We start from the raw sequence: 14,313 nt of genomic DNA, 5'->3' as shown, positions 1-14,313 counted from the left end.
AACAACCCACTGCCTTTTACCTCAGTTGAAGCTGCATTTTAACATTCTTTGGGTGGTTGTGAGAGGCAAAGCCAGATTTTCCTGGTAGTCATTGCTTTCAAGCAAATTTTACTGACTTTCTTGGAGCACTTTCTGCCCTCCATTGACTAGAACAGTCAGAGTCTGATTCAGTGGGATTCACATTCAGTCCATAACGAGGAATTCACCCTCCTCCCCCAGGCTTTTGACGGTCTGTCTGGGGGCGTAGCAGCCATCCCGCCTCCCTGAGAGGTGGCAAACGTGGTGTCGGGAGGAAGGAGAGGGGGAATCGGTGAGTTTGGTGCTGCTGATACTGAAGCGCTCTCTCGTGTGTGTGCAGAGTTCGCTGAACGAGAAGAGGAAACTGCTGGCTGGCCAGCACGAAGATGCCCGGGAACTGAAGGAAAACCTTGACCGTCGAGAACGGGTGGTCTTGGAAATCCTGGGCAACTACCTCTCTGAGGAACAGCTCCAGGATTACCAGCACTTTGTAAAGATGAAGTCCGCACTCCTCATAGAGCAGCGAGAGCTAGACGATAAAATCAAACTGGGTCAGGAACAGCTCAAGTGCCTGATGGAAAGCCTCCCCACAGACTTCACGCCCAGGGATGCAACAGCAGCAGCTGCCCTAGCTGCAGCACTTGCTACCTCTGCCGGGGTCGGTGGTAAAACACCTCCAGCAGTCTCTTCCTCACTCTAACCTGTCCCAGGTGGACCTGGGATACAGTCCTCCTGCCTGAGTCTGTTTAATCCAAGTACTTGGCAGATGGTTCTCTACAAAGACAGTGAACAGAGACAGGTTTAAAACAAGATTTTAATGAAGGAAAAAAATAGCAATAATAAAGGTTTTATTTTCCTTTCCTTCCACCTCTGCTTCCTGGAAACTTAAATCAGTGTGGAGGGAAATCTCCTCCTTCCAGAGATGAGGAAGAGTCTCACAACAATTAAACACATTACCTTTAATAAAAAACATGACTTCCTCTCTTCCCTCCCTTTCCTGCCTACCTGGCACCTCATTAAATAATGAAGGATCTAAAAGAATGAAGCCTTAAAAATAAAACCAACCCATTCTACTGAACATTATTGATATTTATATTTTTTAAAGAACAAGACAGAACGTGTAAGTTTTTGTACATACTCTAATCAGTTACTTGATTCTACTTTGTTCTGTATGTAGAAAAGACATTTAATTTTGTATTTTGTGAAAACCTTAACAAAAAGAGGGAACCCCAAAGATAGTCATGCATTAGCTTGGAACATCTCTTCGTGGTTTTTTTGCTGTTGTTGTTGTTTTTTAATATAATAAAGGGCTACCAGAAGATGCTTCAACCTGTTTCAACACATGCTAAATATGCCATTAAGTGGCCTTGTGAAGGAGATTTTGACCAGGAAAATACAATATCTCCTATCCTGGATCTTGTGGTACTCTGATTCTGGAGTTTAAACACACCTTTATGAGAACCTGCATCTCAGGAGTCCGAGTTAGCATGAAGTAACAAACTCGGGTCTGGACTTACTGTGGGAGCGTGGCAGGAGCCTGTCTTTGTTTTGAACAATCTAACTCGTGATCTGTGTTACTGTTGCAGGCTGAATGCATTTCTGTGAGATGTGAGAGGGATCTCTAGTGACATTATTTATAGGCCTGTTTTTGTGAAGGGATGATGTACACTAGGATGTTTTTCATACAGCAATACCTCATTTGTCTGAGCCCGCTTCATCAGAAATTATTTTACAAGCTAGAAGAGGCATTAACTTGAAATCCGATATTCTCTTCCTACCCACAGAAATCATGCACGTGTAATGATAATGTTGTGCACCCTGCTTAGACAGACAAAAGCCTACCATAAAGACTATTGGATTATTTCCGAGTCAGGGCAACCTGTAGTAACTAAATGTGCTTGACTGAACTTCACCGTATCAACTTACCAAGTGCTGGATGATTGCTGCCACTTTGCAGTCGGCAAAGCAGATTGGGGCAGACTTCCTTCTTCTGTACGGAATGTGCTTTCCTCTCTAACGAGCTGCATCACTGTTTAAACAAAATGGCTAGAAGTTGCATGAACAGATTACCACTGTGGCTGACGAGCCAGATTTGGGTCACCTCTCTTCTAACCTTGAAGAGATAGCCTGTTGCAGCAGTGATTCAAGCTTCTCCTTTCTCCAGGGTCTTGCACTGTTTGTCCCAACATATCTTGCCACCAGGACCAGAACATAGATTTTAGACATGTAGTTTTTAAGTCCATTTGTTTTGAATTTCAACTTTAGCATGTGACTGAAAATTACACTATTTATGGCTTTCAGTGCTGATTTTAAAGCCCCCTTTTTTTTAGTAGTTCACATCATAGCTCTTCTACAGGCAGCTTGGCAGATTAAAGAAAATGCCAATGCCCTTCTGTCATATCAAGCATCAATTCTCCAATACCCAAAAGAAAATCTACCTGGGCTTGTAATGCTTTTAGAAGCAGCAAGCCAATTACTTGTGATGACAGCAAACGCATCCTTTTTTTTACTTCTGAGCTTGAACGCTACTCAGGCTCATACATCATTTCATGAGAACCCTAAGCAGGGGAACTGATTTTTATGTCTTAATAGCTGAATCAAAAACAAAACTGGAGGGAAAAGAATAATTGTTTGAGTGGAGTTTCAGGAAAACAGTGGGGGGAGCTGTTTCAAGCCAATCAAAACATTTAATTTGTCTTAAAAAAAAAAAATCTATGCAGTACTTCACTTTAGTTTATTATATTTAAAAGTTGTTTTAATTTAGATTTTTTTTTGCAGCCACCCTTCCATCCTACGCTTACCAAAACAAATCAAAAAGACTTGGCAAATATAGCAGGCCTTTGTGAACAGCCTGAGACCGGCCAACAGTACATTTTCCATTCAGTCAGTTCTTTCCTGAAAAAGAAAGTCCTGCAATCTACCCTCAGGTCAGGAAGAGACTTCCATCCAAATAGGGTCTGCGTGTTTGCTTCCAGGAACCAGCACTGACTTCAGGGGGAGCACCTTGGGCTGCGCACGCTGCAAAGTCCAGCTGCCTTCGCCCACAGGGGATGCATGATTGATGGCAATCGCCACTCTGCCTGCTGGCATTATGCTGCAAGTCAAGTGTTTCCAAGTGGTGGGCAGTCGGCCAGCCTTGTGGTGGTGGTGTATCAGGCTTTACTAAATAGTGTGTAAAACAGTTTCTTTTGTCGGGTTTCCAGCTAAAAATTTTGAGGTTAAGGGTTCACGGTGGTTTACAGGAAATTCAGATGTTTGGCATGGCTCTGCGGTCCAGCAAGTTTGGGGGTTGATGATGAAAGTCCTATGTGTGCTCTCACTGGACACACAACATCAGCTAATGAGGCGAGAGATAGTTACTTACATTTTTATAGCAACTTAGCTCTTCAGTTAAAAAATGAGTCAAAGCCTGTACTTCTGTTGTAAGCGCTGGTTAAGCTTATCATGAGGAAAACTGTCTTTGGACAACTTTTTTTTCAAAAATTGCTTTCCTAACTGCAAGGTTTGCTGAGTTTGGTAGGAGCACATCTTGACATGTATTTAAAGGTACTTGGAACATTGGCCAAGCCAGTAGATTTACTTCTCAGTGCCTTTGGCAAAAAGGGGAACCTATTCATTGCTCCTTATCCCACCTTGCTTTTCTCTTGTGTTTTTAAAACTAGAGTATAATGGAAACTCATTTCCCAGAGTGATGATGTGATTTCGTGGGCCAGGAATACCACGGACAGAATTTTACACTTATTGTCTAGTCCTCATAAACTTACTGAAACAATCTGAATTTTGGGTCTGGCTACGCGAGCTTTTTAGACCTGAACCTGAAGCTATGTGGCTGCAGTGGAGAAAGCCAGTAAGACAGATACAGTAAGCATGATTTGCATCGCTAGCCAATCCCCAAAATGCAGTGTATTCTACATCCCAGAGCTTGGGTATTTCCCCTTGCAACTGCAGCACGTTAAAAACAAATGATTCAAAACACGTCTTGCAGTAAACAGTGGTTCTCAACAGGTGGGCATTTTTGCTAAAAATGAGCTTTATTTTTATAATTGAAACATCTGTTTGGGATATTGGAATGGAATACCCTACCTCCCACCCTTCCGTGGGGACAGCGGCACTGGCTGAGTTTGCCAGCCAGCCTGGGTGGCCTCCCTCTGTAGGTGACGGTGGGTGAGACTCCTCCCCAAGTCCGTTCAGAGTACCTGAGTCAAGTGCCTTCTCCAAAGCAGTCTCCAGAAAAGTCCATCGACTGTCGAAGGATCCTGCAACAGCTACCTGGCACGTTCAGCTGGCTACAGTCGACGCCTTGCACGGGGTGAAGTGCGCAGTCCCACTTCACTAGCTTGAAGAAGTATCCTAGTAAGGACAAAGTAATTGTTACACTTTTGACATACGTTGCCAGTTCAAAGTAAAAGCTAGCTGTACAAAAGCAACGGGGTGCCTCATTGCCTGTCACGTTACATTGTGTTCGCACATTACAGTTAGGAATATAGCATTTTTCCTGAGTCAGCATTCCTTAAATTGTTATCTTCAATTTCCGGCCAGTTTCTGAGGGACCTCTCAGGAAAAAGGCAGATGTAAATCATGGTTCCACAGCGTCCTGCTCAGGCTGTAGCCTTGGCGCTAGAGAGCTGGGGTCCACTTTTCCTGGGCTTTGAAAGTAATCAAACTGCACTGCTGTCATAGCACCCAGACCCAGCACAGGGGAACAGAAAAAGATGGAGGCATGCACTTGCACCATGATGCTGTCTGTTGCACAGGACATTGAAGCAGGACTTTTAAACCTAGCTCTCGGTAAGTCCTCACATGCTTTTACCAACATGCTGTGCGTACAGTCTGCTCTGCAGTGCTGTGCCACGTGATGTAAGCACCGTGAAAATCTAGTCATCCGACCTACAATTTGCTTTTTTTCATCAGAGCCCTTGGGCAATAGATGGTCGCAAGGAATTCACATCAGATGCTTTCCTCAAGACTAAATCTAGTAAAGAGTGTTCACATGCTAGGGTCTGTTGGTTGTAAGTTTATACACAAGATCTTTTGAGAAGGTTACCTATAAAATCGGTCAAACACAGAACACAAGAATAGTTTATGCATCAGGCCTGATCCATCATCTCTACAACTCAGCCACTGTCGTGATTGTTTAGACTGGTAATTAAGAGAAGCAAGCAAATCAAACTGGATATCATTTCATACTCACTCCACACAAATCCTGAGCAGTGACTTGTCATTTGCAAAATGAGAAACAGAGCGAGCTTTTTATAGGACAGCCCATGCTTTAAATCAGTACGAGCAAACTAGGGGCATATGTAGAGACCTGATCCCCAGGTTTCTCCATGCCTTATTCAGCCATCCACCAAGCCAGCGTTTACATCTGGGCTTGATTCATGTAACAGCTGTTTCTTTCTTTATATCCTTTCCAGAGGGGATGTATGCTGACCGTGACATGGCGTTATGGTTTGGCTGTGTTCCTACAGGACTGTTGCTCGTGCCTCTGCACATAAACTAAGTATCATACGCCTCTTGTGTATTGCAGGGTTTTTCTAGTAACGTGTTACCGAACAAACATTGTTTGTGTTGTGCAACTGACAGTATTTTTGTGGCCAGAGTGGTCTCAGTCTAGGAGACAGTCCTTTCCCGCCTGGTTTGGCCAGACTCTGCTGTCCCTCTTCAACACAAACTGCAGAAATAGGCTGAATTCATGGCGTCAATTAGTCCAGAGGGTGCTTGCCGGATGCTTACATGCATGCATCTTATGCTGTTGCTTATGTGCATACGGTAACACAACCTGTCCAGCTGTAGTTCTGGCTTTTGTGCAACTTGCTGTGCGTTAGTGCTAAAAATCCTTGCAAAAATCTGCTTTCTTGTTGCCCGTTACAAGATGGCGGGAAGCTGGAGCTGGCCAGGCTCAGCACCCTCCGCTGGGCTTGTGGGGGGTGTCAGCACAGCTCTGCACGGATTGGGATTTGGAATTAGGAAAAAGGGCTCATTTTCCACTAGATAGAAAAGAAGACATCGTACACGTGAGACAGGCAGCTTTTTCCTCTGTGATTTGCTGCTTGAGACCATGTGTTTCTGCTAGGGTTGCTCTGAGAGCAGATAACCTTCAAACGAAACAAGAAAAGCCAGCAGTGCTTCTCTCGTTCATGTTCGTTTTAACATTAAATGAATTTTTAGGACTGAAATGCAAAAAACCCAGACACGTAATTCAGCTGGGGAGAATAAAAGCTAGTGAAAGCGTGAGCAAACACTGAGGAACTGAGGAAAGGGCTTACGAGGGACCTGCTTTTGCACAGCTTGTGCCACAGGTGTTTTGCTGAGCTAAAACAAGATTGTGATTAAAAAAAGGATCCGGGCAAGCTTAGAAAGAATGGCATTTGCAAACGCAAAGCTATTGCAGGCAGTTTTGGAGGAGAAAGTGGCTTTCTGCAGCAGTTTCTCTTGGGTCTCCAAGCTGGTTCTGTGGCGGGCGCCATTTTACCTCACGGAGGGGCTGGGTGGGGCCGCCCCAACCGCCTCGCCATCTGTCGCGCGCTGCTGAAGGGAGCACTGTGCAGCAGGGGGGACACCGCTCCGGCACTCTTCCCTCACCAAAAGCTCCAAAAATGGCAGCAGGCCTTGCTGCCCACCCCTCCAGGTGTGTTTTTACAGCTAGCACCTGTGGGGTAATCAGGGCTAACGAGGAACAGCGGGGCTCGGGGGCAGCCAGCGAGGAGCCCACACACAGGGCACTGCAGGAGGATGTGCACCTCAGCCTGAAGCATGTTGAGAAAAAGTGAGTATTTATATATTTTTATACATTTTTTTGCTCACGTGGGAAGGCTTTGCAGCTTGCGCCTGCTTGCACCCACCGTGGAGCAGCTAGGTTGGGGTTGAGGGGGAAAAACATCCCAGTTTGTTAGAAAGCATTTGCTTTGGAGGTTTGGTTTCCACAGGGGTGTCCTCAGAGGAGAGGCCCCAGCACGTGGGTATGTTAGGGTGCACTCATCCAGCAGATCTCAGCATGGCTTGCAGGCCCAGTGGTGTCCCCCCATCGCATGGCAGGATTTGCCCTCATCCCTTGGCTCCTGTGCACAGGCAGCTCACCACGGTCTGTACCTGTCTGACCACAAGCACCTGGTATCCCATGCCAGCAACACCCAGCATTGTGCTCAGACCTCCCATCGTGCTACAAGAACAGGGAATTGTGTAGTGAAGCTTTCTTGTGCTCTGCACCAGAATAGGGGACCAGTTACCAGGTAACACAGCTTATGGTTTGATGCTGAGTTTCCAAATCTAAGTGACAGAAGCTTGCTTTGGGTTATAAATGTTGAAACTGGGGCCAAGGGAGCGGCAGGTGAGGAGACAAAGGAAGAACATGACTGTCAGCACACTGAGTGCTCTTGCAAAGCTGGCTGGTGGTCACCTTGTCATTTTGTACAACAGTTGTTGGTTAATTTCTTATGCCTATTGTTTGGAAGAAATTGTCTTGAACCATTTTGCTTGTAAATTCCACTGCGAAGTGACCCAGCTGGCTTCCCATGCCCCACTACAACCTGGATTGCCCATCAGCTTCCCTAGCACTCTCCTTCCACACAGTGCACATACTTAAACCATGCACAGTTTCTGGGTGCACAGTGTCCTGCAGCTGTCTTTTGAGGCTGTGCTGAACAGTGTCACACGCATGCTTGCATAGCTACAGAGTCACTTGGATGGCCTATTTCTGTCAAGTGAAGTTAATGTGAATTGCTCAGGGAAAAGTTATTTTTTGAGACAAAGCTGCTGGTCTGTCTTAGCCATCACTGCACTTCTAGGTCCTGCATCTACTCTTTCCCAACTGATCTCTTCTGCAATTGGGTATTTATTCTCTTCCTAGACATGAGGTGGTAACATACGTCACTTAAATTGTGTTAACAGAATCATTTAGGTTGGAAAAGACCCTTAAGATCATCAAGTTCTACCATAACCTAACACTGCTAAGTCCACCACTAAACTATGTCCCTAAGCACCACATCTACAAGTCTTTTAAATATCTCCAGGGATAGTGACTCAACCAGTCTGTTCCCAGGCCAGCCTTGTTCCAATGCTTGACAACCGTGAAGAAATTTTTCTTAATATCCAATCTAAATCTCCATGTTACAACACAAAGCCTCACAGCCGTTTTCCAGAGTTTTCACGGTCCAATTTTCCCTCGCCATGAGGCTGTAAGGAAATAAAGTAGTGCACCTTTGATACCTGGTGAACAGCCAGAGATGGAGGCTGAGTACAGATTAACAAACTTGCAGGATTCAGCAAATGCATCCCTCTCAGCAGAGATCAGTGTTGTAGTGGTGGTGTTCCCCTCCCACCTCAGTCTGTGTTCAGGCAACCTAGGGGCAGATTCTTCCTGCAGGCTCTTGGCTCCTGTTGGGATATGTTGCTGGACTGCAAGACTGACTACGCACTATACAGGATTTAAATAAAAAAAAAAAAGAAAACCCACACCCTTAGGCCATGCTGTGGTGCTTTCTGCTCCTCCCCAAAGCAAGCAGGGCTCAAGGTCCTCCCAGAAATACTGACAAGCTGAGTTCACCACACACTTCCAGGAGAGCATACTTGGCAGGGACCAGCCCTGCTTTTACATTCACTGTGACCCTCTGCCTGCAGCAGGGCTTAGTATTCTTACTTTCCCAATTGCTCTAGCAGAAGAGAAATCTTGCCATCACTCTAGGAGCCAGCCAGGGCACTCTGCATCTACCCTGCCTGTTTACCAGTGTCACTTATAGGAACAGGATTATTTATAGCTCTGGGACATGGGAGAGCACAACTCAAGAGGCAGGAAGTGCTGGCAAAGGCATGCTTCCTTCCTACCCTTTCTCCTGTTTTGTGGTCTCCTTAGTGGTAACTGCCAGTTTTACAAAGCAGGATAAGCCTAATTGACTCTTGTGGAAAATACAAGAGGGGGGTAGCCGCCATGAAGGGACTGTTTGTGCCCTGAGCATAGCAGTCAGGAGGAACACTTGTGGCTAACCTACCTAGAAATCAGGACTGCCAGCTTCACAGGCAAAAATGACATCAGCTTTACTCTTGTCACTGAGTGACATACACCTCATCTGATCAGGGCAGCCGGGAACACAGACAGCAGAGAGACCAGCCATAAGCTCTCCTGTGCCTCTGCAACATAAGGACCTTGTACTTTTTAAGTGCTTGTACACTTCATTTATCTTACCTTCAGTCAGATAATGTAACACAGGGATAGAGGGGGAAACAAGAGGAAAGCCATCCCTTTTTCCCTAACCCCCCACCCCAAGTACACATAGCCTTCAAAAACACAGTCTCAAGACTTACCTGACAAAGCAAAGCATCAGCAAGACTTGTCTCATCCTTTGCCTAGTAAACACATCTTATCCTGTAAATAGTGTAGTATATGCAGGACAGGAATTATAAGCACCATTATCTGTGCCCCTGTAAGTGTCAAATGAGATAGTCCTGCAGCATAGCTGAGCTCCTGCCATGCAGGGTGCATGCTATCTCTGTCCTATTCCCACACAGGAGACAAGTTACAGCAACCTCTTCCCCACCCTCCCAGCAGGTACATAGTGGGAACTTCTGCTAAACTTTGACAGTGCAGCAGAGCCCTTTTGTGTGTTCTGCAGACACACATACCTCCCCAGAGGGGCAGGTGCCCAGAAACCCTCCTGCTTACTTGCACACCAAGTCCCTTGCTATGACTAGCTGCATCAGCTCTGGAAAATAAACAGGAAGAGTCCTGTCTATCCACAGTCACCACATCTCTGCCCACAGGGTGACTGGCAAGACATAGCTACAACTTACACCCTTCTGGCAGAGCTGCAAGAAGGCCTCCATAACAAAGGTTATCAGACAGCAGAGAGAAAAGGACATCAGTAAAGTAGGAGGGTCCCCCCTCCAAGGCACACACACACACACCCCCCCCCATCACTCATGGGGATGCCCAGCTCTGGGGCAGCTGCTGCAGTACAGATCTGGACAGTGTTATTGCCATGCAGCAATTGTGCTGACAAGAAGGCAAGAGGCTTACAGCCTATCAGCCTCCCCATGAAAAGCCTTCAAATGGATGAAATACTCTGCACACTGGTATTGCCCCTACCCAAGCACCTGGCCCAACTGCTCAGCTGTTCAGAGGAGCAGCAAATGCAGCCCTAGTGTACAACAGCCCTGCTGAGAGAGATTAGCCAACAGGAGTCACATTCCACCACTTCAGCAGCATTTGGCCAAGGAAGACCTCACCAGCACAGTCAGTTACCAGCTGAGCTGCACTGGGGCAGCAGTGTTGTAGCTTCAGCAGTCGCAGAGCCAGCCCCCGAACCTGGGCACCCTGCCCAGGCTCCCAGCTCTCCCCAGCACACAACTCCTTTACCTTTCATCAGGTCTTCAAATGCTGCAGCGGTCCCAACTCCAACCCTGTCTTGGGTAGTCATGGCTAGTAGGCAGCTGGGGAATAGCAGTAGCAGACACACTCCAAGGCATTGCAGGAGCAGAGCAAGAGGTTGTTAGAAGAGACTGTTTTACTAAGCTTTTCTTTTTCGTCTGCCTAACTGCAACTAGTTGTGCTTGGTGCGCTCAGGATTTAATACATCTGGTAACCTTGTTCAATACAGCCCTCAGGCTGCATCTGGCACTTAGCAGCCAAGTGTTACACATGCTGACCCACAGGCTGTTACATGGCTTGTCACCCATTCCTGACATTGTTGCTAAGCCACTGGCTTCATGGTACAGCCTGATACTGGGTCTCTGACAGTCCCAAGACCTCAGTTCATGAAGCAGCACAGACAGCCGGGATCCTCTCAAGACCTCAGGCCTAAGCTTTCTTTCAGGCTTCACCTTTCACTCCATGTCTTCTCCCTTGGCCAGTGCAGTTAGCCTGACTTACCTGCTTTTCTCTCCTCCTTAAGTACACCGTGCCAGCCTGCAATGCACCCAACTGCTGAGCATGTTCTTGGAAAGCAAAGCTATTTGCAAGAGCACAAGCCATGCCCTGTTCCCTGTCGGTCCCCATCCCAAGCAAGGAGATGTGAGCAGCACTACTTCATCAGAGATGGCACAATGCATGCCCAATATACTCTTGTTTGAGCTTCCCTGTCTGGAACTAGTCCCAGAGTTTAGAAGCCAAACAGCCAGGGACAACTCAGTGCAGCAAACGGGGTCAAGGGAGCAACTACTGCTAAGGTAGCTTTATTCACAATAAATCACACTTTGCCTGGCATGTAGTCTAACTCAGTACCACCTGCAAGGCCACAGTGTAAGTAGGCACATAGATGGATACCTACCCCTTCCCACTGCCCATCCCTGTAGCACACCCAGGAGCAGGCAGATTAGAGCAGAAAATAGCAGAAGAAGCAGCCATTGCAAGTTTGGGTTTATTTCACTATGCAGGGGGGAGAAAACAAAACAAACCAAGCTATAGCTATTCGCTGAACTTAATGGCTTTGACTTTAAAGTCACCCTCCACAGCCAGGTATTCAATTTTCTCCATGCCCAGCCGATTAGGGAACTGGAACTCCACCTCAGCCACCTTCACTGTTGCCTCCGTTTCATTGAAGGAGATGCAAATCTGTAGAGAGCCACAAGAAGGAAGGGTAACACATCACAGATCACAAGCCTCACCCCCCCACTACCTCCAGTCTGGGTGCAGGACAGATGAGGTGGCTGCTGGTGTCAAGACCACACTTGCTAGCTCAGCCTCCTCCCTGCCCAGCAGGGGCATGGAGGGCAAGAAGCTTGTTTGCTCTGCCCCAAGGTCAGCTCCATGCCTCTGCAATGAAGGGATGAGACAGACCTGGTCTGAATCTCAGGTCAGTGTTTTAATTAATTGCTCTTACTTGTGTGGCTTGCAAAGGAAGGCCAGAGTGGAGCATTTAACACATCTGAGCTGTTGGGCATTGGCTTGAGCAGAGCACACCTAGACAGTTGGTTGCCTTTAGCTGCGCAACTCTTCCCCTGTTGCTTATTCCCCTTTCCATACCTGCTCCTTCTCCACCACAGAGGTACAAGGCAGCATTAAAAAGCTGTGCCCTTGGCCCTTTAGTGCTCCATGCCCAGGGCCTTGCACACCCCCCCGGGGCCTCACCTCAATCTTGTCACCGTGCTGGAAGGGAAAGTCAGCCTTCCTGTCCTCCTCACCCCACACACCATCCTCCTTCGAATTGCACACAATGGTGTTGACATCCCCGTGACAGTTGAAGCGAGGGTTGAAATGCAGCATGAGGGTGGCGCTGTCCTTCCCTACATTCACAGCAAACCTGGGGAAACAGAGAGACCGTGCAAAGGAGGTGTCTGCTCAGGAGGAGCTCAGGCTTCCCCCAGCCCCACGTCAATCTATTCACCATCTCCTTACTCACCCTTTGGCATCAGACAGGATCTTCCCTTTGACCTTGATGCACTCACCAGGCTGGATGTCCAGCTGAGTAACAACCAGTCCCTGCAGGGCCAAACCAGAGGAGTTTGTCTGTCCGTCTAGTCTATCCTGAGGCAAGCCTACCAGCCCTGCTTGGGCCAAGACACAAACCAGCTCTGGCAGACCCAAACACATTCATGATTTCGTGCTAGAGGAAGGGTTGAGTCAGGCCTGTCTCAGCCCTCAGCCAGGGAATCCTAGTTGACTGCCACCACCCTCTTGGGGTCTCCCACTGCACTAAGCAACATAAGCTGACAAGGAGGCCATTCAAGCCAGTGTAACAAGAGTAGGGTACATGCACTAATTTACCAGCTGCTACAGAAGATATCCTTGCAAGCAAGCTTGCACCTTCAAGTCAGCAGTGCCCAGAGCCATTGGCATAGGATTAACCTTAGTTATGAAGCTTTTCTAACACTAGGTCTCACCCCTTCCCTAGGAGGGTCTCCAAGTGACAGGAGCCACCAGAAAAAGTCTCTTGTCTTGACTTAAAGCAGCCTACACAGAAAGAGAGGGTCGGGGAACCCACTTCTGGCTGCAGCCCCGTAAAGCAGAACAAACCCCCCAGGAAGCTCCCCATGCAGGGAAGAGGGCTTGATCCTTTCCTCAGAGCCAGGTTATTCACTCCCCCAGCCACATACCCCCAAAATAGCGCTTAACATCACCAGCCTCCCTCAGCTAAGAGGAAGATGCTGTTTGGTGAGGTCAGGCATAACTCAAATCATGCTTTGCTGCCTGTGCTCCAGGCCCAAGTGCAACGATGCTGAGCTCCACTTAACCATATGCCAAATGAAGCAGGGAGACTAATTTCAAACTAGTTACATTGTTTACTTGGGCTAGTTCTTGCCTGGCTTGTGCAGGCCCATGTCCAGCAGCTGCAGGCTGCTGTGGAGCCCGCTACTCCCATAGGACTGCCACCCAGCCCCAGTGGTACTTGTCCTCACGCCTACTCCCTGCTCTGCCCATGCACAGACAGCTAAGGTCGGAGTTCCCCCAGTCGTTAAACCTCTTATTGTCACAGCACTAATGCTATCTTCTGGCTCCATTTCTAGTGCAGTGCTGGAGCACAGCCTGAAACACAGCCTCAGTGGCCAGGGGGTCTTTTGAGGAAAGGAAAGTGAGGGGGGCAGGGGTAGGTTGGAGTATGCTGCCATCCTGCTTTTCTCTGCTATTGCATTGTTTGTCCAGCCCTGTACCCAAAAGGCATTTTTCCAGTAGGAAAATACAAAGTTTAAGGAAAAAAAAAGTATAAAAGGTATTCAAACTGTAGAGTTAAAAATGGTCCCACGCTTTCAGAGTATTCAAGGATGAAAACATGCATTAGAACAGCTTCCCCACTTAAACAACAGGCTAGAGAAGAGGAGGAGAAGAAAAACGGCTGGTCAGCCCTGACTATTCCTCCCACAGCCCCCTATCAGTCCAGCATTTCCGCTCAGCTAGTCCTTGTCTCCTCCTACCTCTGGCACCAAGCCCGAACCCCACAGGCAGCCAAACCCTCGCCCTGCTTGGCACACCGGTCCAGCTCGAAGACGGCACTCACTTGCTCCATGGCTGCAGCCCCCAGCGGCAGGACACCCCCGAGCCCCTGCTCCACACACGCGTGTGACTCAGCGCTCCGCTCCCGCAGCTTAAATCCCTGGGGCAGGGCCGTCACGTGACGGGGGGGGATGCGAAGAAGGGGATCGATCGCAGCTGTCGGGGGCTGCAGCTTTCCCAGCCAGTTAAAGGGGGCAGAGGAAGATACCTCCCGAGAGCGTTCTCTGCGGGCGGGATGTGGAGGATTTTAAAAGCTAGCGGTTGTTTGCTTCTGCGTGATCCTGGAAGTCCTTACTGTAAGCTCTCTTCGCTGCTGCGCGCTCTGTGTTGGCTCTTATCGCGGGTGGCTCTGCGCCTGCAGCGAGGTGGCTGCTTTT

At 48.0% G+C, this 14,313-nt stretch overlaps 2 protein-coding genes and 1 long non-coding RNA gene across 6 annotated transcripts in view; 1 reads left to right on the top strand and 2 right to left on the bottom strand.

Annotated features, from left to right (window-relative positions):
• Nucleotides 1-1,937, top strand: part of SHROOM3 (shroom family member 3) — a 52,394-nt gene extending 50,457 nt beyond the window's left edge. For all 4 annotated transcript variants that reach the window (XM_075038885.1, XM_075038876.1, XM_075038866.1 and 1 more), the window contains one exon: nt 359-1,937. In XM_075038885.1, the coding sequence (XP_074894986.1) occupies nt 359-718 (360 nt within the window). In that variant the 3' untranslated portion in view covers nt 719-1,937. The remainder of the gene's footprint in view (nt 1-358) is intronic.
• LOC142036019 (uncharacterized) lies at nt 615-8,211 on the bottom strand. Its single transcript, XR_012652036.1, has 3 exons — nt 4,102-8,211; nt 1,945-2,209; nt 615-792 (listed from the first exon to the last, which is right to left on the bottom strand). It is a non-coding gene; the product is annotated as an uncharacterized LOC142036019 (long non-coding RNA).
• Nucleotides 8,212-11,352: 3,141 nt separating this feature from the next.
• On the bottom strand, nt 11,353-14,067 carry LOC142036011 (16 kDa beta-galactoside-binding lectin). The gene is made up of 4 exons (XM_075038897.1): nt 13,941-14,067; nt 12,348-12,427; nt 12,077-12,248; nt 11,353-11,560 (listed from the first exon to the last, which is right to left on the bottom strand). Exons 1-4 carry the CDS (start codon nt 13,947-13,949, stop codon nt 11,414-11,416), a joined length of 408 nt encoding a protein of 135 aa, XP_074894998.1. The 5' UTR covers nt 13,950-14,067; the 3' UTR covers nt 11,353-11,413.
• Nucleotides 14,068-14,313: the final 246 nt, after the last annotated feature.

Source organism: Buteo buteo, chromosome 1 (genome assembly GCF_964188355.1).
Source record: "Buteo buteo chromosome 1, bButBut1.hap1.1, whole genome shotgun sequence".
Lineage (NCBI taxonomy): Eukaryota > Metazoa > Chordata > Aves > Accipitriformes > Accipitridae > Buteo > Buteo buteo.
The sequence above is the reverse complement of the archived record's forward strand: the minus strand, read 5'-3'. Positions and strand labels throughout refer to the sequence as shown.